Genomic DNA, 27450 nt, shown 5'->3' with positions numbered 1-27450 from the left:
TTTTGATATCCTATTCTTAAGAACTGTCTGTGACATTATCAGCACAGTGCCATAGCGGACAAAACAGTCTTTGCCAGACTACCCGGACTTCCTGTCTGTATGATTAGAAGAAGCTTTGACCTCCAGAAAGGCTGTTCACGCTGAACAGCAGAGAACCCAATGACAGTAAGAGAGAGTTTAGAAGCCCCTTCATTCTTATGTTGGCAGAGTCTTCCTCCAAATACATGCTACTTGGTTTGTTTTTCAATTTTTTTTTTTAATTGAAAAAAAAAAACTTTCGAATATAAAGAATATATCACTTGTTCCCACACAAAAAAAAATAAGCTATGATATAACAACACTGTTATATAAAATGGACTACATTAATGATAAGAAAACCAAATCAGCTTTAAGTAGCTTTAACCTACCTTTTCCTGAATTAAATTCTTTCATTTTTATAGTAAGGTGGTAGAAATGTAACAGGGTACAGAGAAAATGTATGTGTTTGAGTGTGTGGCTTTAAGGAAATCCCTCAAGCTCCATTTACCGTGACCTCTAGTGAAGGTCATTTCCTGGACGCTTCCTTTGCGATCTTTGTGTATGTGTTTTTGTGCTCAATCATATACGTGTTCTGAACTCCAAAGCCAGGTGTAAGGAAGCAAACCAACCAATCGCAGGACACCAGTTGCACCCTGGGATAGCAGTGATCCTCTTCATCAGCATTTTGACTAGAGGAAAGAGGAAGTCATACCACTCCCAGCACTGAAAGTACAGTGAACATACATCACTGTAGTGATGCATGACTGATGAGAACTACATGATGTTCCTCTTAAATCAATAGAGAAAACATGTTGGCATAGTAATTTGACTGATCTCACACTTTGGAAGGCCAGTTCTGATAATTCTGATAACAGTCATGCAAAGACATAAGGTAAAGTAGCTACAATCACAGCAACAGAACACAGTTGTCTGATTAAAAAAACAGCAACAACTATATATGGTTTTGTTCAGTATTAGGGCTCTCTCTCAGGTTATTAAAATTGGTCAAACATAGAGGTTTATGTAGTTGAAGAGGAAATCAAAACAATATAAGTAGGTTGAATCAGACTTTTTAATTGCATGTCTGAGTGGTTGAAACCAGCAGATGCTGCCCATAATGGTTTCAAATTGACAAAAAACTACAAATTAAATCTTCATAGATGTAGTTATTGTCTGTTACTATGGTTACAAGACATGATTCAACCCAAACAACTTTTAGTAAATGCAGTTGTCCATCCCAAACATGACTCATATTAAATTGAAGAACACAGTTGAATCGTGTGGAGAAAGTAAATATTTCAGAGTGAAGTGTTCTTCCATCACATTCTCTGAATAACAATCTCAGCAAGCCAAGGATTCCTGTGTTGGGAGAAGGTGGACATGACAGTTACTCGCAGTGAAGGAATGCAGCCAGCAGGGCTTATATTCTGCTAGACACACACCAGTAAAGACACAAGACACCCTGCAAAAATAAAAAAGGAATTGACGGACTGTAACTTGCTCTTATTGTATGCTGGTCACACTGTGCTCACACACATACAGCTCTGTGAATGGCAGAAATCCTGAATGGAGCCTAATTTACTGAGATGCTCTTCAATGGGGCCTTTAACGTTAGATGCAGTTAGCATACAAGCAGGAGACTCCCCTTGGATTCTGTGCGGGGTGAATGAAAGGTTAAACAGAGAAAGTTTGCCATGGCAGCATAATGATATGATAATTCAGGGAGGCCTCCGTCATGCCTTGTGTCTCAAACACACACTTGGGTAAAAGAGCAGCATTGACGTCTTTATTTGGTCAGAGTGCAGTGGACGTCCTGAAATATGCAAGAATCTGTGTCTTTAACACAAGCACATTTTCACAGTCCTTGTAATGACATGTAACATCTGACCTGACACTAAACACACACAAACACACACACACACACACACACACACACACACACACACACACACACTGTCCTCTTGAGTGTGTGCAGATACTAATAGCTTTAGCAGTGAGAATGTCATAGATGGCACATGGACAGCGTACACGCATGCAACCATAATGATTTAAGCTCGAGTGACTGGTAAAAACACTGTCTTCCTGTGGAGAAAACCAGACCGGAGTTCATAGGTGCACGCAACTGTGTGTTAGTGTATGCTTACATGCCGGTGTCAGAGTTTACTTTAGTGCAGACTAGACTGAGATTGTTTTCTTAATCCACTACCCCAATAAGAAAACCACAACACATACCCTTGCATACTTGCGTGCAAGTCCTCATCTGCAGAACAAACACTCGTTTGAGGCAGAATGTTTTCTTCTCCCTCTGTGTTTTGGGTTTTGTTGACAGTCGGCTCAGTTCAGATGTTTCCTCTCACTGGCAGTAAACACATGGCCCAGTTTCACACAACATTTTACAACCTACTATATGAAAAAGTCAACATGATCTACATCACATGACCAATGGGAATGTAAACACGGGATATTTTCCCAAATGACGATAGCATGTCCAGTTGTTCTGTATGAAAAAATATGGCTAGATATGGTTTTATTTTAATGTTAGGCTGTTTATATCCATACACACACTACTGTTCAAATGTTTTGGGTCAGTAAACAAAAATGTAACAACTGTTTTCAACATTAATAATAGTATTGATTGATTTCTGACAGATCATGTGACGTGAAGACAGGAACAGTGCCAGCTGAAAATATAGCTTTGCCATCACAGGACAAAATTTAGTTTTGATATATATTAAAGCAGAAAATGTTTTTTTTTAACTTGTAATATTATTTCACAATATTGCTGTTTTGTATTTTTGATCAAATAAATGCAGCCTTGGCGCGTATAAGAGATGAAAACAAAGACTCCAGATTGTTAAACGTGTTCATGCATTTTTTGTAATAATAAAATGTAATAAATACATTAATTGGACACAAACACACATTCCAATGAATGTATTTGTCCATCACGATTAGTTGCTCAGGTAACCCATTGCCTGACTGATTTTGAAAATTAGTATAGAAGAATATATTAGAAGGATATAAGAGTTTCAAAGGTGATGTGTCTGTATTAGAGTAGGATGCAATCAGACCAAATTTATTTTCTCAGCTTCAATATGATATCTGAGGGGTCTTGTATGTTTATCCTTTGACTCCATAAATGAGCTCTGATGTGTGTGTGTTAGATTTTTGTTATTTTGGTATTTTCCAAGGGCACTGTGCCTCAGAGGAACGAAGTAGAAATATAAACAGGCAGTGTCTGTCCTGTGGTGGCTCCTGTTCCCTTTTTCTCCCTCTCTCACTTTCTGTCTTCCTCATCTTGTTTTTGCTGCATCTCCAGAGCATCTCATCTGTGCCCTGTGAGCCTCAGGAGCCTGACATGTGCTCTGTGAACAGCACCACACTGCCCTCTGCTGCCTCAAATCATAGACATTTTTATATATCCCGTCAGTAGCAAATAAGACTATATATGAGAATGTAATAATCAGTGCTGAAATATTGAAGTGTTGTATTAAACGTTCTAATTCCTTTTTTTCCTCTGTTTTTCATTAGAATCCCTCTGCACAAATCCAGCTCTGAAGATGGATCAGGTTTGTGAAAACTATAATTATGATAATCTCTTGGTGGTTTTGAGGAAATGTTATTGGAATTATTTGGTTTTATACCAAATACCAAAACATTATTTTGAAATAATGGATTTTCCCAGGAAAATGGGACAACAAAAAGAAAAACAAATCCTTCTGGCAGAACTTTCGAAAGTCACAGAAAGGGGTCACAAGGCAAACGTCAAAAGGTAATGAAAACAAACTCACTCCTCCCTTCATTACTCTTCACTCACTTGTTTTTATTGTTCAGAGACCGCATATGAGAGAAAAGATAGGCCACTCATAGGAATGTGAATGGAAGAAAAAATCACTTTTAATATTGTGGCTTCAATTACATCTTTCACTTAAATAGCCAATTAATTTTTGATACTGTTTGTTTACTCTAGAATGAGTAAAACTGGACCAGTTTTTTATTTTTCCTACAAAAATGAATTTATGGCACCACTGTTATCAGATATTATTGCTGATTTCAGGAGAGGACATTGGCTATGTGGCCAGTGAGATCACTATGAGTGATGAAGAACGGATCCAGCTAATGATGATGGTGAAAGAGAAGATGATCACAGTGGAGGAGGCGCTGGCACGGGTAAACACGCCCCATCATCCCCAAAAAATAACACAAATGAGCTTTCCTGGCTTACCTTCATGTTTACTAACCTAACTTACCTAGACTGATGCCCCCTGCTCCTTTCTTCCTCCAAACGCACATGCACACACTTACATACATATAAATACATGCGTACTGACCCTGCATCTGAGAGCTGCAGTAGATTTCTTTTGTTGAGATGAAGGAGGGTCTTTGGTGTTTAATTTCTGACGTCGGGTTAGCTGGGATTGGTTGGATAGGTTTCTTCTGTTCTTTTTTTTACTGTTTAGGTGTGTTGGGTTATAGTAGGTCTCTTTTTCCCTCTGTCATTTTGTTTTGAGAACATGATAATGATTAATTATCATCTGATAATGAACCTAATGGATGATTGTAGAATGTGGCTTCCTTCTCTCCACAAGGCTGACATTGATTCCTTTAACCAACTGGGTTTTCTACGTTCTTTAAAGTCTCTTCTGCTTTAGTTTTTTTCTCCTTTGGCCTTGTAGTTGATTTATGTAATGAGCGGTTTTGATTGATTGGATCTAAAGTTTGAATCAATGCTAAGCCTTTGTGGATAGTTGCCATCATCATACATGCTGTAAGCATGCATGAACATGTCTGTCCTCTTGTGTTTGTTTAAATGCAAATGAATGCAAATGTATTTTTTTTTTTTCCAAATTAATGTTGCTTTTCTTGTTCTGTGTTCTTTGTCTTTTTGTGGGATGTTTCTTTGTGTGTCCAGGGACGTCATGCATCCTTTAAATTGTTTATTTATCAAATTTTTTAAAGAGTTTTAGATAGACTAGTCTAGTGGTGCATAGTGTAGCATGAAAATGGACCCAGGATCAGTCAATGGTCATTATGCATTTTTATTGTATGAAAAAGAGCAGCTTTGATCTTGTTCCGGTGGAATGGAAATTGGAGTGACACAAGGGTGTGTAGAAACATTTTAACCTAAAAACCTAATTTTAATAAAATACATTTTAATAAATTATATTATTAATATATACATAGAATAAATTAAATAAATATACAAATTAAAGTAACTAATTAATTTTTAATATGTACAAAAGCCTATAAATACACAACCATTCATAAGTTTGGGTCTGTTTTTTTTTCTCGTTATAATAGTCTGTAAAATCTCTTATGTTCACTAAGCATTTATTTATTAAAAAATAAACCAATAACAATAATATTGTGGTATATCTATATTTTTTATAGATATTAATTTATTCCTGTGATGGTAAAGCAGAATTTTCAGCAGCCATTACTCCAGTTTTCAGTGTCATGTGATCCTTCAGAAATCGTTCCAATGTTTTCTGACATTCAGAAACCCAAACTTTTGAAGAGTAGTTATATAAACACACACAACAAAATTATACATTAAAAACAATCTCAAATTGAATGGACATGACGTTCCTTTGTGTCTTTTTTAATGTATTTAGCTGGTGACTGGTGAAAGCTTTGTGTGTTTGTGTGCGTGTCTTTACGTGGTTATATGGGGTGTTCTCTGACTCCATTTCTGTAACAGATAGGGTGTGTGAGTGTAAGGGCGAGGGGGGCGGCTCTCTTTGACCTCTTGTTCTCCATAGTTAAAGGAATATGAGAGGAACAGACAGTTGAGCAGCAGTACAGACACAGCAGAGTGGACTGATGGATCCAGTCCCACTGTTAACCTCTCCTCCGTCTACAATGTAAGTACTTTACTAAACCACCCAGACTGTAGACCTGAGTGTATATAGGGCGTTTACAACATAACCTCATTCAGTCACATCAAAGTTTATTTTCCCCCAGCAGTAAGTGTTAGTAATGTCTCTCACTGTACTGACTGATGTCTTGTGTGTGTGTCTATAGAGGTAAATCTCTGCAGACCACACTAGTGACATTGTGGTTTCTAAACTCAGGCAGTGGCAGTCCTTACGTCAACCCAGTTCATCCCCTTGCTATAACCACATTGAACACACTTTCATTTGTTAGAAACTGTAGGACTCTTAAAGCTTTGTACGTACCATACATTAAATGTGCACTCAGTATGTGTTTATGCTGATAGTCTATGGTACATAGTGGCATGAATAATATCATGCTTCAGTTTCTGACTTCACTATGAAAATGTGCAAATCATAGTCAGTCATGAGTATTATTAGGCTGGTCATATGATCTGAACATGGCTTTCATTAGATTACTGATTTGACTGGAGTCGTCATATCATCTCATGTACATCATTTTTACAGTACGATTCATTACTCTTTAAATGAGTAATTTACTGAGTGCACCAGAAATTCTAAATCAATTCAAGCAGTGATCTGAAAGCTGATATGCCATACGTGTTTGAATGGAGACAATGATGTTGTAATGCCTCAGCTGTAATGAGCATCTGGCACTGTAAAACCTCTAGTGCTGATGTCATTTCTACTTGGCATGAGGAGCTGGCACACTAAACATCCCCTGGTGATGAGGTCATAATGAGCGTCTTAACTGAAGAGTGATATGTGGCCATTTCTGCCACCTGGCCTTTTCTTCTGCTTTGAGAACAACAGTTGGATAGGCTCTAGTTACTATTACAAGAGCATGTTTTGTGTAGACTGTATATATGCGCCTGTGCACAGGCGCGTCCCAAGCATAGCATGAAGGAGCCTTGAAAGGTTTGGTAACAGTGGATTTAGTTTGCCCTCTTGAAGAAATAAGCTGCCAGTACACAAATATACACATAGTTATCATGGAAACTCTGAGCAGCTTTCAGCCTCTGGAAGTAAACATGCACCTCCTTTTCTAATGGTCAACAGCTAAGCTGTTTTTGCAATGCTTTTTGATGTTAACAAACCACAGCACTGCTTCGCTCAGCGCTTAAAGCTACAGAGTGACTCACTCCGCCTAGCAAAGCCTTGTGTCCGCTGAGAGGAGTCACTGCCCGTCCTACGCTTTCTGTGCATCTTTGTTGTTTGTGTGTGTGGTCAGTGTCATTTCATGTCCAAAAGGATTAAATTAGAGGAAATTGAAGACCTGTTTTTTAACTGACTTCTGATAATGGATTTGAAGAGAATGATAAAAACTGCTGTTGTGGGTGAAGCTCTTGTTAAGAAAGAAAAAAAAAATCTCTTTATAATAATGCATCTATATAAATAAATACATATAAATTCTTCACTATCTATCTATCTATATCTATATATATATATATATATATATATATATATATATATATATATATATATATATATATATATATAATATTTATATATTAGCCCTACACCTAGCTAATTAATGTTAACATACAGCTGATTTTGTAGTTTTTGAAGATTTATATAATGTTAATTAATTGTTTTGTTTATGATTTGAGATTTTTTGTGTGTGTGTAATTGAACTTTAGATTTCCAGTAACAGATTCACATTCATATTAGGGCTGGGCAATTTTTGAGATTTTATTGAATAATTTGAATTTAAAGTTTTGCCACGATTTTATTTTTAGAAATCGAGGAATCGCGATTTTGAATAGAAATATTACCAAATGTTAGAATTAAACACTTTGACAATATGCCAGTGATAACAGTAAAGAGAAAAGAACGATCCAACCACATGTTGGCGCACGTGATGATTAACCTCTCATGTGTGACGTGCTCATATCACCATTCATACAGATCACACTTTTGTGTTGACAAAGATGTGACACGGGCAGTGGAATAATAATTTATTTTTTATTTATTTGATTTTTCACAATCAATTTTTTAGAAATTAAAATAATCCACATTACAATGATTTTTTTTTTAAGGAAAAAAAAAATCTGAACAGCCTTAAAAAGATTTTATTTTCATAAATGTAATTTGTAATTCTTTTATTGGGGTGAAATATGACCCGGACATTTGTTCGTGAGATTTTCCCTTTGTACTCTTTCACATGTTATAGCAAAAGGAGTGGAAACAAGGTAAGCAAATCTTATTCATACAAAGACCCTGTATCTCTGAGCCCCTGGGGGTGTTTCTGAAACACACACACATTTCCTCCTGCCTGTCTCTACCACACATCAGCATGTGCAAATTGAATCTCAGCGTCTGAATAAGAAAATGGATCTCTGTAGGAATCTTGGCCCCTGGGTTGATGATCTCCTATTTATAAATGGAAACTGTTCAGCCCTAGCCTGTGAACGGTTAAACCGATGGGCACAACTCTCTCTGGGGATCCCGCTGATCTGAGCTCAGTTTAACATTAATAAGAACACTGAGAGCTTGCTGTGTGTCCACAGGGTTCCCCTGTCATGAGATCAGTGTCAGCTGCAGTCAGTATAGTGACCCATCACGGCTTCACCGGATTGAGCTGATCTGGGGTCAGTGTTAGTAGCCGTTGTCACAGAGGGTGTACTGTATCTGTATATGAATGGACTGTAACCAAACCAGCCTTTCTTCTCTGGCCCACATTCCTTTTCTCCTCTGAAGACCGTTAAGGATGTTCAGGGGTCATATGGCAGACTTCGCAATGTTTCCGGACACACAACTCACGCCTTTTGCCAAAGTCACTCCCCTGCCTCCAGATATTGCAGTTTCCTTCAAAAAACTGTTTACAGTTTGTATTCGTCTCGGCATGAGATGGTGTTGCGTTGGGATTTTTGCATGGGCCGCTACTCCTGGTAGGAGCACAGCTGGACACATTTTTGCACGCATTCTTGTTTTTTTTTATGTTCTCTTTCTCTTCTTTTTTTCTTTCCTCCCTTGCTCTTGTTTGAAATGTGATTTTGTTAACTTGTTGGCGATGGGATTTGAGCAGCCCCTAAGTCCTTAATGAGAATTGTCCAGACGTTATTTTCTACATATGGGTGCTTTTGATTATTATGTAAATGGTATTTCTGCTCTATTTCTTGGAATACACTTTGAGCTGTTTGAGCAGTGTTATGAGCCGTGTATCCAGCTGTCATCACAATGACTCCTCTTCTTTTTGAATGATGGTCATTGTGGCCTTGAATGATAAGGAAAGATTACTCAATGACTATGGTGAACCATTGAGATTTAGTGTGTGCATGTGGTTGAACTTTAGATTTCCAGTAACAGATCACATTCAACCTCAGTGATTTAGTGGAACACTTAAGTGTGTAGTGTGTTGGGGTACAAATTGCCAATCACTGATATTGGTCAAAGCAGCTCAGTCTCTCCTGATGGTTTTAAAACAGTCTGTGGTTAGAGCAGATTATATCCTGTTAGTTAAAAAATAGTATGTCATCCCATAATGTGGTGTACTTTTGCAGTGAACAAAATTTTTTTGGTGTGCAGTGACACTTTTTCAAAATTGCAATTTGCAAGTTGGGGATCTGGGTGGAAGGGATTAAAGAGGATTTGTCTTTGTGTATCAGAGGTTTCAGTATCATAAATTATGTGTTAACTGTGAGGTCAGGTTATGTTAGATGTTTGTTTGGGGGAGTGATCCATCATAAATGATCTCAGCAGTATAGTCCCTATCTGAATTATTCATTTGGACTAAGAAAAGGATTTGTTCCACCACAAATGCTCACTCATACCCATCTGTTATGTTCAAAAACAAGACTTAAGTGTTTTCCTGGACATAAAATTCCATAACACACATAACTCCATATTGCATTAAGTCATGTCCTTAATATCAAAAGTCCTTCCTAAACGTGTCATAATCTGTTCATACCAGTTGAAGCCATCATTTTCTGTTTTTGTGTGTGTCTGTGTGAAAGATGTTACGTATTTTATGTTCATAGGAGGTGATATAATACTGAAGTTGAGTTTTCTCTCTGTAGTCTGTGGAGCAGTCAGATGATGAGCAGGAGGACTCTGTGAAATTCAAGAGGCTTCACAAGCTGGTCAACTCGACTCGACGTGTTCGCAAGAAGCTCATCAAAGTGGATGACAGCAAAAGACATGGCTCACAAGGTAGCTGGAAAAGACTTGTTCTTATGGCATTGACTCAAGTTTTTTTTTTTTTTTTTTTTTTTTTTTTTTTTTAGCAAATTTTTTTTTTTTTTTTTTTTTTTTTTTTTATTAAATATATTTTTTTTATATATATATATATATATAGAGAGAGAGAGAGAGAGAGAGTTTTCTGACATGAAATGTATTTGAATGCCATGTAGACAAAATAGATTAGAATTGCAATTTATCAGTTATTAGCCAGAACATGAAAATAGTTATCAGCTTAATACTATTGGCCAGAATTTGTATATTGTGCATCTCTAATTTGATCTTTGATAATCATTTTTATCCATGCTTTATTCCACTGCTATTAAATAACTTATAAGACAGTATTGCTTGGAATAGATATAGATATTTCAGTTTATAGAAGTTTTTGTTTTGATCTTTCTTTTTCTACAGATTCGCTCAGTCTGGATGCAGCCCCCTTATGTGATGACATAAACGCTCTGTATGCCGAAATCCACAAGAAGCCGGCCAAGTGCACAGACTCTTCTTTGTCCTCTCTTGCCCAAGAGCAGCTCTCTCTGTATGGGGACACGGACAGCCTGACCACCTCGCCCTCCACCAGTAGCCTTGATGCCTGGAAACCTGCTCACAAGTTAGTGAAGACCCCTGGCGCACATCCCCACGGCCTGATCCGCCCTCCGCGGAAGAGTAGTGCTGGATCCGGACTGGGTGTAGTGGGGGGTAGTGGCTCCTCTTTCTCTGAATTGGAGGGTCTGGGAGACGACACTGATAAAGTCTCCCGTTCGGCTACAGACGGAGAGATGCGGAAGGCTTTGTCATCTCTGTCACATGGGGTAAGTACTGACAGCGTTTACGCTTTTTATGGCCTCACTAGGCCCCGCCCAAAGCCGCACCCCCTTCTGGTGTCTTTAGAAGACATTAACAACACCAAACGGCCACCGGTCTCCATGTGGCAGCGCAATAAGCCTGACCCAAACTATGCGTACTCCACCAAGCACCTGCTCTACCAACGTTCCTGCAATGTTCAGAAAACCATCACTCCATCCTCCACTTTGCCCGCTTCCCCTCCCACTCGTGAGCTTCCATTGGCCAGGGAGAAGGGGAAGAGTTGTGGGGGCGGAGTAGTGGGCAGCTGGCTGTTTCCACCGAGGCGTCTGAAGGGAAGGACTGCGGTCAGTGAGCTCAACATCACATACGTGGTGGAACGCAGCCTGTATGGCCATTTGAACTGGACTGGGCTGGTTAGGCCCGTCACGCTGAGCAAAGCAGACAGACGTTGGCTCCTGGAAGACGAAAGGGATGCGAACAGGAAGTGGGCATCCAGCATGGATCGCTGCACCAAGCGCGTGCTCTTACGCATCCAGCAGAAGTCTGTGAGTGTGCCCGAAGAGCAGATCTACAGTGCCCCCTGCTGCACTGGAGGAACAGGCTGCTGCAAAGCTGCAGAAGAGAATTGCAGTAGAGTACAATTTAGATACAAACTGCTTGAGTTATATTTCAAGACCAAGTCTGATACTGAAATATGAACTGTGCTGTCATAAAATGAATTTTGTTTCTAAAATCTTCACCCATCTCGGGGGTAATTATTAAAGCTAGAAATCCCTTAGACTGTCAGTTAGCCACCAGTTATTCTTATTACTGTAGACTTCTGTTACTGCAGTATGGAGTCAAAATTTTATAATCTAAGAAAGGTGTAGAAGAGAAATAGAATGCGACAATACCTCAGGTCTTATCTTTCCCCATCCTGAGCTTCTCTCCTTTCATTTCTTGAAATTCTCTTATTCTCTTGTAGTCAGTCATGTGTGTCAGAGCTTAATTGAAACTCTCGGTCCTTGAGAGACAATGGAGAGTGGTAGAAGAAGAAAATAAATAATATGGAGTTCCTTCTGCAGCTTTGTAGAGTCTGTCGTCTGCGGATCCCCGTCTTCATTCATAGTGAATGTGAACATGACCGTGATCTTCATCAGTGAACTATTTCATCCATTTTGGGTTGGAAATGCCTCTTTCAGCCTAGGCATGAATGCTATTTATTTATTTTTGTATGTGCTACTCTCTTTTATTGAGATTTTTTTTTTTTCTTTTAAAGTGCATGATGTTATTCCATGCAATATGCAACAGCGTCTCGTACTACAACATTTGATCTGTATTCTGTTTATTTTGAACCGGATATCTCTTATTCAAACAAAATGTCATAAAATGAAAAGCAAGTTTATTTAAATTTAATGCATCGCTTGTATTTGAGTGATGTGAGATGTTGCCTTAAATCTGTTCACATTTGTTTTTTATTTCTCGTTATTTTTTCAGTACCAATTTTCAGTTCATTCATCAAGGTTTTACAAGAAAGCGTTGGTTTATTTACATAATGCTGAACAACTGCTAAAAGATTTTATTTTGAGTTAAATAGGAAATCAGGTCATACCATGAACTTTCTTTTGACAGCTCGTCATTTTAAAATGTTTGGGTTCCATTATAAAGAGCAGCATGAATCATTGAGACTCTTTGTGAATTGTTTTAATTGACTCTCTCTAAATATATTCATTTGCTCGTGAATTCACAGTAATTGTCTTTTTTCTTCAGAGAACGTGTAGTTTTGGAGGATTTGACCTGACTAATCGTTCCCTCCATGTGGTCAACACAACTGAGCCTAGTGTGAGTACACATGCACTCTTTCTATCGCTGCTTCTCGATCTCAGCTCTCATATGCAGCTGCAGTGTTTGTGATCCAATTGTGCTGATCAGCTGGCTTTCAGTGTGCTTAATCGCTCTCTTTCTCTCTCTCTGGCAAAAGAGCAGGAGGCTCTGTACAGGGACGCTGTGAAGTCTCCCACCACGTCCCGCATCTCTATAGGAAAGAAAGTCAAGTCTGTGAAAGAGACTATGAGGAAACGCATGTCCAAGAAATATGCCGGGTCTCTCTCTGAACAGGTACACACACAGATGCCCATGTGCTTGCTTTGACCGTGCTGAGTTATGTGCTATATAGCAAGCTTGTTCAGAGGTGAGACCCTGCCTTTACTCAAGAGGGAAGTAGCACATGTGTGCCCCACTTTCTGTGTTTAAAACTAGGGTCAAACATCTCTTAATGTAGCCTAGAGCTTGGATACAAGCTCAGTCCAAATAAACACACCCATACTCCCTGGCAGTGTCAAATATACACTCACTGCCTGTATTCACATGCTGTTGAAAATGTATTTGTCTTAAAATGCTGCCTTTTTAAGCAGCTCACTAGGTTTGTTACAACTGAGGCAAGAGTTTACATCTATATGACATCATCTCTTTTAGCAGTATGTGTGTTAGTCAGTGTTAAGCTCATCTGTGCAAAGAGAACTTTGTGCCAACACCATGTCTCGCTTCCTGTAATCATATTATGTTGGAGTGCCACCTAGTGGCAGCTTCGTGTAATTACTTTGCTAAAGTAGAGGATTAATCTCACAGCAGTGCTGCAGTCAGCTGTCCTTTTTGTGGCCTTTATATTATATGCATCACCTGTTGTCCATATTATTACTTTTTTCATTTATAAATAATAATATACTTTAAATTCTCTCATTTTTTATCTTTTTATAGTCTAGTCCAGATGGAACGCCCAGTTGTCCTCAGTCTCCTCAGCCAGACACAGACTCTCTAGAGAAGCCCAAACTCAAGGCAGGCGGGTCTGTAGAGAGTCTGCGCAGCTCCCTCAGTGGGCAGAGCTCCATGAGTAAGTGTTTGTGGTGTGTGTGTGTGTGTGTGTGTGTGCAAGCAGCGCTATTGCTCATATTAGTCTTATCCTAACACTGTGCTAAAGCCAGCACGAAATGGAAATTCACAATATCTGCATGTTTTTGATCTCATTTTGAACAATTCAGCAATGTATGTTTCTTTTTTTTTTAAATTAATTTTAGCCTTGGAATTTTTAATCAAAATATAAATAAGCCGTCCATTGGAAACTATAGACTACTGTTTGGTGACTTCTCCAATTATTTAGTGCATAAAATCCTCTTTCTTACACTCGACTGCAAGTTTGCATTCAGATCTGCCTCCATTCCATCCAATTAATAGGTGTTGAATAGATGTATCCCTGTCCCACATTTCACTGTGATATATATCTCAATATGTAGGAAAATATCTGTCACTACTTCACTTTCATTGAAACATTGAATGTTTGTACTACGGACATTAATGATGCCTTAAATTATGTAGATGTTTCTCTTTTTTTTTTTTTTTTTTTTGGCAGTCTGATTAATGATTTTTGCCTGGTGAAAGAATCCAGTGCTTTTGTAATGATTGTGTTGGTCCTCTCACAGGTGGACAGACAGTGAGCACCACAGACTCATCGGCCAGCAACAGAGAGAGTGTGAGGAGTGAGGATGGTGATGATGAAGAGCCTCCGTACAGAGGCCCTTTCTGCGGAAGAGCTAGAGTTCACACTGATTTCACACCGAGTCCATATGATACAGACTCACTCAAACTTAAGGTACTGAACACATTACTTAAAATAGTTTTGTGTTTAATACTACTTTAAAAAAAAAAATATGTTAGACCTTTACAACCCACTGTGATTAAACATGAAGTGGTCCAACTTATTACATGATTACTTAACAAGTAAATAAATATTAATTTGAGTAAAAACCATTTTAAATAGGTGGAAAGGATAATATGAGATATTAAAACTAGCATGACAATTTATAATTCAGTTTGCAGATTTGAAAATATGTTTTAGATTAGTTTCAATTTTGATTTTGATTCAATTCTTTCTCTTTCAAGAGGAGATGTGATTGATATCATCAGTAAGCCGCCCATGGGCACATGGATGGGTCTGCTCAATAACAAGGTGGGCACATTTAAGTTCATCTATGTGGATGTGCTGACTGAAGAAGAGGAGAAGCCTAAACGAGCGGTTCGGAGGAGGAGGAAGGGCAGGCCGCCCAAACCCAACTCAGTCGAGGAGCTTCTGGAGAGAATCAACCTGAAGGTGAGACAGGGATCACACACAGCCATTTTTTGAGATATGTACATGCTTTAAAATTTGATTGGTTTATCTATTATCATCTAGCGTAAATCTGTGTGTGTGGCTCATCTTTCATCTTTACTGTCAGAAAGTAAGAACAGGGTGGGGAGAGATGAGAAAATGAAAAAGTGGATGCTGGTGTAAAAAGATTATCAGCTCTTGTTTAAACAGATTAACTCTGAGAAAGGGGGCGAGGTTGTTTCCCCATGCCAGTTAAAATTTTTATTTAAAGACAGAGACATACACACCCTTCAGACCTCCCACGAGCTCCTGCATCTCTAAATAACATCACATTACAGACCTTACGCTTCACACAATAGACACCAAGGACGAATTTTAAGCCCTATTGTGTTGTTTTAGTGTGTTAATGGACTATAATGATAGCTGACCGTCACAAAAGAGTCTGAAGTTTGGAAACATTCCCTCACATAAATCCCACCATAGATGAACTTCCAGGGTGGAGTGGGGTATTTTAGCTGTGCTTCTGCTCTAGTGGGTGTGTGATCTGTGAATGTATGTGTATGTATTTTAGGAGCACATGCCTACATTCCTGTTTAACGGGTATGAGGACCTGGACACATTTAAGCTACTAGAGGAAGAAGATCTGGATGAGCTCAACATCAAAGATCCTCAACACCGTGCCGTACTGATGACCGCTGTAGAACTACTGCAGGATTATGACAGTAAGTACACACATACACTAAATACACTATGTACTAAATGTGTCTTTATACATTTATCACATTTATAAAAGAATGTTTAAGTGGATACAGATCCTAACTTAGTGTGTGTGTGTTTTCTAGGCAGCAGTGATCCGGAGCGCACCGCCCTCTCTGGCTCTCAGGAGAAACTCCTCTGTGAGGGGCGTGGCCTCATGGCCGACTCCCCACGGGACTCTGGTTGCTATGAAAGCAATGAAAACCTAGAGAATGGTAACCAGGCGCTTGTCTAGCATCTCCATACCAACCGCATCACCATGTCCAGCCTAGTGTAGCAACGCCATGACACCATCCTCTCACCTCTGGGCCACGCCTCTCTCTCTGCCATGACTCAGTGTCCTAACAGCAAATGAGAACCTGTCATCACATCTGGATTTAACCCAAGCCTGTCTGTCTGTCACATCTGCTGTGCCCTGTTCTCTATCTGCTTCTCTGCTTCTAGAGGCGCTCTGTCATCATTCCTTTAACTTTCTTATCCAGCCTCCTGCTCCTGCTTTCTTCCATTCTGTTAGAAATTGAAAATCCAAAAACCGCAGCAAGTCTTGCTGTTGCTAACTGATCAGAATCCATCCACTGCCTCAGAAAAATCTAAAGAGAGACAGACAGAATCTCAGAGAAACAAATACAAGGCTTGTGCTCACAGCAGGACTTAAACAGGAAGATATTGAGAATGTTCTCTATGGCAAAACCAACGCAGATTCATTTAAAGTCTCCTCCTCTCTCCCTTTGCCATTTCAAGAAATATCACTCCATATTTGTGTGGTGTTTGTTGTGGTCATATTGCACAAGTTCTTATGTGCCTAAAAAAGAAAAGACTTTAGAAATACAAAATGTAGTGGATGAATCGCATACATTTGGAAGGTGATATTTTACCTAGATTGTGTAAAAGTAGGAGCTAATCTACTGTTTTTAAAGGATTTTATTCAAGAGAAAGCATCACATCTCATTCTCTATTTCCAAAGAAATTGAGTGTTTAAGGTTTTCACTCTTCTGTTGTCTTCTTAACCTCCTACTGGCATCTTATAACCCTGACTGATCCCTCCTCCTGTTGTGTATGTCAGCGTATGAGTCTGTGTGTGTGTGGGGGGGTATGATTGTTTAGGATGGATCAGAAATATGTGCAGTCTGCCAAAGTGGAAAATAAATCCATTCTGTGATCTGTAGCATTCTGATCTGCTTGCTTTTTTCATCTGTTTTCATCTCTTGATATTATTTTATCTGTGCCGATTATATTTCCACTCATTTTTTTGTAAGAGCAGCGGTACAGAGTTTATTATATTCACTATTAAAGCATGCACTGCTTTGTCACCATTAGAGTTTGAGTCATTGATTCTGTTAAAGTATATCTGATGGCCCAGGAAAAATACTTGAAATGCATCCTTGAATGCTTCTTTCTTTCATTTCCAGATGCTTGCATCATTTCTCAAACATGTCATTGTCATTTATGATCTTCTTTTATCTTAAAGGGCACCTATTATGAACCTTTTTACAAGATGTAATATTGGTCTTGAGTGTCCCCAGATTGTGTCTGTGAAGTTTCAGCCCAAAATTCCCAACAGATAATCAAAAAAATATCTTAAAAAATAGCTGTTTTGGAGTGTATCGCTTTAAATGCAAATGAGCTGCATATTCCCACCCCATCTCCAGAAGAGGGCATCGCTTATTCATCTCTCTGCATTGCATATCTACAGCAATAAACAGCCGGTAGAAGTAACATAACTGAAAGCGAGAGAACCGGTGTTTAGCCGTACATATGGGAATCCAAACGCACTGAAAGTGGAATGAAACCGCGCGATGCTACAGAGCTTGCACCACGCTGATCAATTGACTGAGCCGTGTGACCGTGCTATTGAATGAATCTCGTGAATGAAATAATCTCACAAGCGTGGCGCTGATGAGTTACGGTTGAAGGCCGGGACACACCAAGCTGACTTCAAAGAACTAGCGGCGACGGAAGCCGACGGTGTTGTCACCTCATGTCGGCAGCGTCGGGCCAAAAAGCTGCGCTCGAACACACCGCACAGACTACAGCCAATGGCAAACTAATTTTTTACCATTTTGAATATCATCACTTTCTCTTTAATTCTTGGGCACTGACTCGTTCATTAAACTGAACATCCAATCAGAGCTCTCACTCGTTCCGACAGCCCCGATGCTAATTCAACATGTTAATCTGGCAAACTGCCACCAAAGAGAGCCAACGAGTGGAACACACCAAACAAACTAGCCCGACCGTCGCTCGCCATCGGCCCAATGTTGGCCAATGGCTGACCGTCGGCTTGGTGTGTCCCGGCCTTAAAACACTAAGCACTGTAACGATATGACATTCACATAAGAGCCTGGAGTGATACATGTATTTAGGTAGATTTTGAGGCGCATTACCTTGAAAAATCCACTAGCCGATTTTCCACTGTCGGGCCAGTGCGAGCCAGTGCTTTAAACAGGCCGGGCGGAGCTAATAGCCTCGGACCTGTAGCACCGAGCCCAAAATCACACTGCGTTTTCACTGTCAGGTCAGAAGCTCCACTGCGCTTCACTAAAACCTGCCCTTTACACGCCTCTCAGGAACAACGTTATGCAACCCCATCATTTCACTTACAAAGAGAAGTTATCAGAAAACTAATAAGAAATAAGCCACTGGAAATAGCTTGATCACAAAACAAACATGATAAAAGCGGCCGTTTGTTTGCATGCTTTGTTAAAGATTTAAATCCAAAAGCATTGATGTTTTACAATAATAAGTGATGCATTGATCATAATGAATTAATTTATCAGGACTGAAAATTAGTCACACAGAAATAAAGCAGTATGAACAAAGCCTACCTACTTATTAAGTGGAGTCTGTTTCTGTTTATTTGTAGTCACAGTATAGGCTATACATCACATTTTTATAAAAGCTCCCGAACAAAAAACATTAATATATTTTTATGACATACGCGGAGCTAAACTCTCGAGACGACTTATGACAGATAAAATATGTTACTAAATAAACACACTATTGTGATGGAGAATAAGAAGCTGATGTCAGATTTCTTCAAGCGGTCATATTTACTATGTTTACTATGATAACGTTAATGGCCAGCGTGCATCTTTTGCATCGCTTATTCTTGTGTGGTGATCATAATCCACATCGGATCAAGTTATTTCAAACACTCGCTGTCTGAAAGTGAGTTTTGAACTAAAATTATTTTGAAAGTCTTTAATGCTGGTGTTATAGCTGTTAACTTTATGAAATGATCCATGACACAGATGCTCTCCAAACGTAGAGAAACTTTGAACCTTTGTTCATAACCTTTCCTCTAGCCCCAGCTGGCCCGCTTTGGCCCAAGGTTTTAGTCTGTCCAAAAAACCCGGGCCGTTGGCCCCAAGGAAGCACCGACGAGGCACAATCAATCCCCGGAAGTGACCGTGGAAACGCGAAAGGCCCTGTCACGCACTAGCACACCCGGTTTTGGCCTGACAGTGGAAACACGGCTACTGAGGGCGGAAACTATAGCAATGCAGAGCTGTCAACTAACTCCCATGGCCCAGCCCTATAAAATGTGATGTCACACTGCATGAGAATCAAAACTGCAGGCCTAGTGAGACCGACTTGGTTTAAAGGGGATTATAAATGAGGAGTGGGTGGGTTTTTATCATTGTAGGGTTGTTCACACACTGCCAACACACATTTATGTCCAAACAATGGACCATGTAAAAGTGGATTTTGCATAATAGGTGCCCGTTAAGGTTCCTGCATATAAATACTCATTTATCATTTTATTTATTAACTGTTTTTATAATATTAAAAGCATTGTACCTCTGTTAATCTTAAATAGTTTGACTGTTACTAACTCTATGCTAAGCATATTAAGTATATTTGATGTGGAAAATTGGCAGAAAATTATGCTTTCTAAATAAATATAATCTGGACTTGTGGTTTTCTTCACTTAATGTCTTAACACACACTTAACACTCACCCAACCAACTAACCCTTGAGTAATCCCTAAAAACTCACAACAACTATTGAACAAATGCATTGAAAGTGGAAGGAAACTTTCAGTGTAACTGAAATATGTAATAAAGTGTGCCTCTGGGAACCTGCTAAACAATGTAACCATTAACCCGTTCAATAACATACTTTTTCACACCTTTAATATGTTACAGATACTCATTCTGTTTTGCATGGTAAAAAGATAATGAAAATGGCATCTTTTACTCACTTTCATGTTGTTCCAGATCTGTATGACTAACTAACTGTGGACTGAGGCGTTGAGACATTACATAGTTTTGGAACAACATGACAAAATTCATTTTAACCAACATTAACTCGTTACATTAATCAATAACTAATAATACTTGCCTAAAACAATATGCTAAATTATCTGGGGGAAAAATGTGGAATGGAGTAGTACCCTCGAAGGTACACTTTTGTTCCTTTTGTAACCCTGAAGGGTGTATTTTAGTACAAGTTACTGATGCTCTATATACCCTTAAGGTAGTAATATCCACACTTTAGGGGTAGATAAAATACCTTTGAGGATACTGCCCTGGTGAAAAGCTGTTGTTCACCAAAAGGTGCAAATGTTTGCAATTTATTTTCTGATAGCTTTCATCACATTCGTTCAGATTGTAGTATATATATATATATATATATATATATATATATATATATATATATATATATATATATATATATATATATATATAATATATTTCAACACTTACACAATGCATGAATCATGCATGCATGCATCAATAATAAAGTAAAAGAGCTGCACTCTCCTGTGAAACCAAATTTCTTCAGTACTAGATCTTATAGATCATCATTTTCACGTCATCAGAGTTATTCTTAGGAACCAATAAAAATAAATAAATAAAATAAGGTACCATCTGAAGCCTTTGAGGAAGGAATTATATGTGATTAATAAGTTTATGTGAAGGCACGGCTCTCTGTTTCAGGTAAGAGCCGCAAGGTGTCGCGCCATAGCCATGGTTCATCTGGATTTGATTGTGGGGGTGTAAAGTCTCCAGACTATCCCACTCTTCCCATGACTCACTCCACTGAAGCTCTTCAGCAGCAGGCCAAGAAGGAACGCAAGTTCCCAAAGACCTTTCTGCCCCGGCCCATAAAGGGCTTCAGTCTGCGAAGCCTCGGCCTCAAGAAGGGCTCTAAAGCAGGACAGACTTCCCGCATACTGGTCAGCCGAAGCTGTGAGGAGTTGGACGGTCCCCAAGAGTCCCCTGAGTCTTGTAAGCGCTCGCATTCTCTGGGGGATATACACTGGGAGCAGAGTAGCAGTGAGGATAAAGGCAGTCCAGAGAGCAACAAAAAAGAAGTAAAGGCCGAACCTGTCGAGTCAAAACTGGACCAGAGTGGCGATAGGGCTGGAAGAGAGACGGGCTCACTGCAGAGACCTATGGTTCCCACACACCTTCCTCTCAGCCCAGTCGGTCTATTACCTGCTGCTCAGACCTCAAACCGCCAACCAGTTTCTGCCCCAACTAGCCCCGCTCCACGGACTCACCCTAAAAAGCCACCTGTGCCACCTCCCGTGCCTGCTAAAAAGTCCAAAGAACGTCTGTCGAATGGTCTGCGCCATCCTCCGCTAGTGCTGTCTGGTTCGGTGCCAAATACGCCAACCCTACCCCCAAAACCCATTTATACCCCACCCACTCCCTCCGAGAGTTCCCCGTCAACCCCATTATCACCAGGTGAATCTGCGGCAGCTCTGAGTCCACCCTGGCTGTCTGACCTACCTGAATCAGCATGTCCTCAGATGCACGGAGCTAAAGTTGCCCTCAGCAGAAAGATCTCCCATGCCAAAATGACTGACCTGGAGACTCTGCTGGAGGACAGGATGCGCTTGGAGGCATTGACCTCACCGAAGATCCGTACTCTGATAAAGTAAGTCATGATTTCACTTCACTTCTGCTGTTGCCAACCACAATTTTCAGTTAGTAGTAGAGTGCATAGCACTCACAAAATAAACTCCTATGAGAACTTTTTGGAATCATGAAATGCGAATGTTACACCATATGGCAGAGTTCTTCAAATCTGGCCGTAGAGAGCCACTGCCCTGCAGAGTTTAGCTCAAAGTCTGATTAAGCAAACCTTCCTGTGATTTTTCTAGTGATTCTAAAGACCTTGATTAGTTTGCTCAGGTGTTTTTGATTGTGGTTGGAGCTCAACTCTTCAGGGGAGTGAAGAACTTTTTAGGGATTTCAGGAGCCCTTCAGTATAGCCTAGTAATGGACTTCATGTTCACGTGACCTCAAGTTTGCATAAATTGCATCATATGGTAAAAATGGAGTGGAAAGTGGTGGCACTATAGTATAAATAAAAAGGTTAGCAGACTAAACAAGCACAATGATTAACAGTAGGGGGCTTGACTCAACCATGCCACTGTCCCTGGAAAGTCATGGCTGGGAGTATTTTTTCCTTCCATTTACTGCTGGAAGTTCTTTTGAAAATGTCAAGAGAAATGGAAAGAAACATACATTTCAATCAGTGCTCATCCAAACACTAATTTCCACTCATCAGTTTCCATATAAGAATATGTTCTTATAGTACCTATGCTGTTGGAGTCTCTGTACAATTAATGAACCTTCTTTTCTCTGGCTATTTTTAATTGCTAAATGCACAACTTAGCACAAACATAACTATTGCTGCATATCCTGTATCCTTAAAAAGTCCTTTCAGTCATGGCAAAGTGGAAGGATTGGAGGACTCGCTTGTTGTGTAATTTATAAGCAGAGCATCTTGAGTCTGGTATACCTTCTTGATGTATATACTTGGTATATTTTCTCACTTCTTTGAGATTATCCAACACTAAAAAGGTGAATAAGAGGTGGAAATGTCCCCTCTTTAATATGAAAACACTGGAACAGTTTGTGGTTTCAGACTGCACAGACTGCCTGGAGTTTTAGTGCTTTTTATTGGCGGCAGGTCCTATTATGCCTGGACCCACAGCCTATCAGATGTACCCCAAATTGGGCACAAGAAATAGTTTGAATCTTTTTGAGTAGATTTTAAATTAATCTTTCAGTTAATAAGCTGTTTGCAAGTTAAAGCTAATGTGTGTGTGTGTGTGTGTGTGCGTGTAATATAAATTAAATAGTTTTTCCTCTCGCAGCTTGTTTGCGGTTCATCGTTTGATTTCTCGAGGAGTGTAAACACTGTGGCTCTGGGGCGCTATCAAAACATTGCTCTGCTTGTGTCACCTTTGTACTTGGATTGTTGATTGTTTCACAAAGATGGCCGAGTATTGAGCTAACTACAATAAAAACTGCTTGGTTTGCACTATTATGAAGCTACATTGTCTGTTTAAGAGAAGATGGCCATTTGGCTTGCTAACAAAGACAGGCTGAAAATGATTAAACTGCATCTTTGTTACGCCACACAGTGTGATGTTAGCATTAGAGCTCTGAATCTCACATTAAACAAACAATTTAGCCTTACTCGCCTTGTAATGCTATAATTGGCACATAAAGTTCGCTTGTTTGTGAGTTAAACTCCGTTTCCAAGTGTGCTTGGTCTCCACCAACCGTAAAATCAATTAAAAAGCCACATGAAATAAACTTTATGATCTGATCATTTCTGTTGTTATTCAGAGTCCACAGTCTGAGGCGAATGTTGCGCCGCTCACATTAGCTGGGCGCTGATCACAGCTTAGCTTAAAACAATACAGCATTAGCAAGGAAAATTCTCCTCATATTTTTAATATTTTGATGACTGAATTTGTGCGTTAAGTTTTCCAATCGCTTAAATGAAGTGGTGAACGTCACTAGATCTTGTTTTCCTGGCTAATCTGTTCTTTTCTCTTTGTGTTTCTCAGCACGGCCGCTGTGGTATTCCTCAGCTCTTAGTACAGAGGTACTCGGAGGACTTTCAGCAGCCAGTGAAGGACGTGGCGTCCAGTCTGGATCAGATCAGAGTTAAACAACTCCGCAAGGAGCACCGCATGGCTGTGAGTTACTTTAGCAGATTCTATTATTTGATTTAGCACATGCATGTGAGAAATGAGATCATAATACTCTTATTTACTTTCCTGCATTAGCACTGAGATTTAGCCCTTGTGTTTTCCTTTTCTCCACAGATTCCCTCGGGAGGTTTGACTGACATGTGTCGGAAGCCAGTGTCTCCTGTTCACGTGAGCTCTGTGTCTGATTGGCTTGTGTCGATTGGAATGCCCATGTATTCTGCCCCTCTATTGGCTGCAGGCTTTGGCACGCTGGATCATGTTTCATCCTTAAACGAGGCGAAAGCGAGGGAAGCGGGCTTGAAGGAGGACCATCACATACGTATTCTTCTCAGTGAAGCCCAGCTAGTCACAGCCAGCAGCTCAGGACAGTCATAATACTAACATGAGCTGTTATGAACTAAATGGATCAAATTTTGCTGGTGAAGGGACAGACTTGGACAACAGCTGCTGAATTTTGTCCCACCTTTCAGTCTTATAATCTCAACTTTTTGGCATTTTCAGAAATGACTGATCTGGCTTCCAAGGACTGTTATTGTGGGCCTATCAACAGATGTTTCCATAGAAACATCTAGTTTTGGCCTGAAACATCTGCCTGTCGAAAGAAAGCACACTTTTTTTCTGAGAATTTATGGTTTTGTATGAATTTAAAGACAGTTCTGAACCCCTTTTTCAGGAAGTGTGAGATTTATTTAGAGAAAAGGAAAAAAAAAACTGTAAAAGAAAAGTTTTTAGTGCTTATTGAAGCACATTGAGAATCAAGAGTATGTCACCTGGCCAAAGCAATGTCATTTCATGCAGGTTTTTAATATAATATACTTTATCTCTCAAAGCATACAGTATGTATATGAAAAGATGTGTACTCTTGGGTGAGTCATTCCCAAAAGCATGATGTTGCCATATGGGGATATTCAGAGCAATGCACATTTTGATTTTAGGCCAATAGTTGGTCACGGTTTTAGCAAAAATGTACTATGTTTGTAAAAAAAAAAAAGTGTTTTCATGTGTTTCTTTCTTCAAGGTTACGTTTTAGCATCACTCCTTATAATTCGCTTAATATAATACTGTATATTCACAGCACATTTAATCTTCCCAGTCTTCTAAACACACAATATTCAACACGCATCACTTACTCGGCTGTTGCGGCATATCAAAGTTTATTACTGTATCAGCTGTATCAATTTATGTCGCCTGTTATCTTGAAAATGATACTCCTGCATATCGTGTACCTCTTACCGTGCTCCGCTCTGATGCCAGTGATGCATCACACAGCTGTAATATGCCTGCTGGAGTGAAAAGGTGTTTATTTTGGTTTTCTTTTCTTTTGTCCCAGATTGCCTTGCACTTTGACTAGGGTGTTGAAGACATTTTGAATCGTAGAAAAAGCACACGGTCTTAGCCTTAAAATACAAGAAAATCAAATCAAAACTGATAGTGACTAACTTAGAGGAGTGTTCTGACACTAGTTACATTTGCAGACTGGTGCTTTACCCAGGAGTTAAAAGTTTTCAAAACTGGGAAGAAGAAATATCCAATGAAGCATTATTTATTTTTGTAATTCAGAACAGAATGACAATGTGTTTCATGAAGAAGAAGGTGTTATGGACTTAAACTTGCTTACGCACATCTGGTGATTCTAAAGGCAGACAGCATCTGGATCCTAAATGAAAACAGAGCGTGAAATGAAACATTAGCTGATGTGTGTAACGTAACGCTGACGTCATCACTGCTCACAGATTTAAAGCATTACATCACTCCAAATTAAGCACAATGAAGCAAGTTTCTCCCACAATCACTCTCAGGCTGTTTTTGATTGAGCAACTGAGGTGAAAACTCAACTCCTTTCAGTTGCTTCTGCAAATCCTTTGGTTTTCCATTTACAAAAAGACACCAGCCGTGCTTCCCCAAGGCCTTGCGGTTTTAGGAAATGGTGTTTTTGAAAGCTTGCTTTAGAATTGTATTTCTCCCTCATGCCATTCACTCTTTTGTATCTAACGCAGCACAATTTATAGGCTGTAACGCTCAAGGTTTAAATGAACGTTTTAAGCAGTAGAGAATCGATAAATTCCCTTTGTATCAGAATGGATGCCCTCAAATTGCTATCAGTTGAGTGCTTTGATAACAATGAGGCTTTTTATGTGATTAAAATCGAAAATATATTTCATGAAATGTTACTGTAAAAATGCACTTTATTAAAGAATGCAAGTTGTTTTTTAATTCCATTGTGGAGAAAATGAGATTACAAATTGACACATTTACAGTTTTTTAAAGAAGCTTGTTTTCAGGTCAGATGTTGATGGTTGAGGAGAGCTGTTTAAATATCAAATCTTTGTTTAAAAAAAAAAGAATTATAATCACTTTAATTAATTAATTACAGAACTAACCATGACCAGTTAATTATTTCAACTTAAATGATATAAAACTGGGTCTTAATTACATATATGAAATGATTAACTAAGGTTGCACATTCTGTATATGTAATTGATATTTAAATAACTTATTTTTGCTTTTACATCAAATGTAATTATTAGCTGTACTATACATCATAGAGCAATACTCTTTCGCCTATAGTTAGCATGCTCCAGTGACCATTGTAAAATATATGTATAAAAATTATTTTATCTGGTTTAAGTTCGCTAATGATTGTCTATAAAGGTTTTGCTTGTGTATTTACAAACAAAAATGTCTTAAAATATTTGTCCCTTTGAGGTGTAATAATAAAAAAAAGAATATCCTACACTGACTCCTCTACTTTACTCTGTATTTTCAGCCATTACTCCAGTCTTTAGTGTCACATGATCCTTCATAAATCATTCTAATATTCAGATCTGGTGCTCAAGAAACATAATTAGTAGTGCTGTCAAACGATTAATGTGTACTGTGTATATTTATTATGTATATATAAATACACACATACAGTAAATATTTTTAAAATATTCACATGTATATACATTTATATATTTTTATTCTTATATTTTATATTCTTATATTGTATATAAATAAATTTAACTTATAAACAACATTTTTCAAAAATATATACATGCATGTGTTTGTATTTATATATACATAATACACATACAAAAACTTATTTTGGATGTGATTAATCATTTGACAGCACTAATAATTATTAATGTTGAAAGAGTACAGGTTTTTATGAATATAAAGTTCAAAAGAACAGTATTTATAAGACTACTAATTTCCTTCAGAAAAAAAAAAAAAAAACTTTTGAACTATTTAGTTTATATTATTTTTCAGCCTGAGACCATTGTCCTTCGGTGGAACTTTTATACAAAACACAATCTCAATGATATAACCCCACTGATCTATTTTTTTTAAACTTTATCTTCATAAAAATGAGAGGGGGAAAAAAACAAGGCCTTCAAGATTTTATACAATTACATAGGCCTACCTATAGTGCATATTTTTGATGCCTTATTGCATCAGTAACTAAAGTCTTAGATCATTTATTATTAAAGTACAAATAAATTCTCTTGACAATAGTATCAGTAGTACTGCATGGAAATAAACATCCTAATTTGAGAACAAATTAGGAGACAAACTATTCTTTCTTTTACTTTAAATCTTTGATAAAATAATTTCAAAACCCTCAGGAAGCTATATATTCAAAATGGGGAGACATTAACAAACACGGCTTGAGGCTAAAGAGAAGGCCCTTTTTTTTGCCCTTGTTCACCTCTGATTTGGCAATCTTG

At 38.7% G+C, this 27450-nt stretch overlaps 1 protein-coding gene across 1 annotated transcript in view; it reads left to right on the top strand.

The window, feature by feature from the left end:
* The window catches only part of LOC109112634 (SAM and SH3 domain-containing protein 1-like), a 219606-nt gene extending 193132 nt beyond the window's left edge, over positions 1-26474 (top strand). The window contains 17 exon segments of the mRNA XM_042746617.1: positions 3550-3587; positions 3704-3790; positions 4076-4188; positions 5781-5882; positions 9932-10064; positions 10503-11443; positions 12648-12719; positions 12858-12995; positions 13635-13767; positions 14354-14523; positions 14812-15021; positions 15590-15740; positions 15861-15989; positions 20718-21620; positions 21623-21663; positions 23594-23725; positions 23855-26474. Of these exon segments, the coding sequence (XP_042602551.1) occupies positions 3550-3587; positions 3704-3790; positions 4076-4188; positions 5781-5882; positions 9932-10064; positions 10503-11443; positions 12648-12719; positions 12858-12995; positions 13635-13767; positions 14354-14523; positions 14812-15021; positions 15590-15740; positions 15861-15989; positions 20718-21620; positions 21623-21663; positions 23594-23725; positions 23855-24115 (3754 nt within the window). The 3' untranslated portion in view covers positions 24116-26474.
* The last annotated feature ends 976 nt before the right edge of the window (positions 26475-27450 follow it).

This window comes from Cyprinus carpio, chromosome B20 (assembly GCF_018340385.1).
Source record: "Cyprinus carpio isolate SPL01 chromosome B20, ASM1834038v1, whole genome shotgun sequence".
In the NCBI taxonomy this organism is placed as follows: domain Eukaryota; kingdom Metazoa; phylum Chordata; class Actinopteri; order Cypriniformes; family Cyprinidae; genus Cyprinus; species Cyprinus carpio.
The sequence above is the reverse complement of the archived record's forward strand: the minus strand, read 5'-3'. Positions and strand labels throughout refer to the sequence as shown.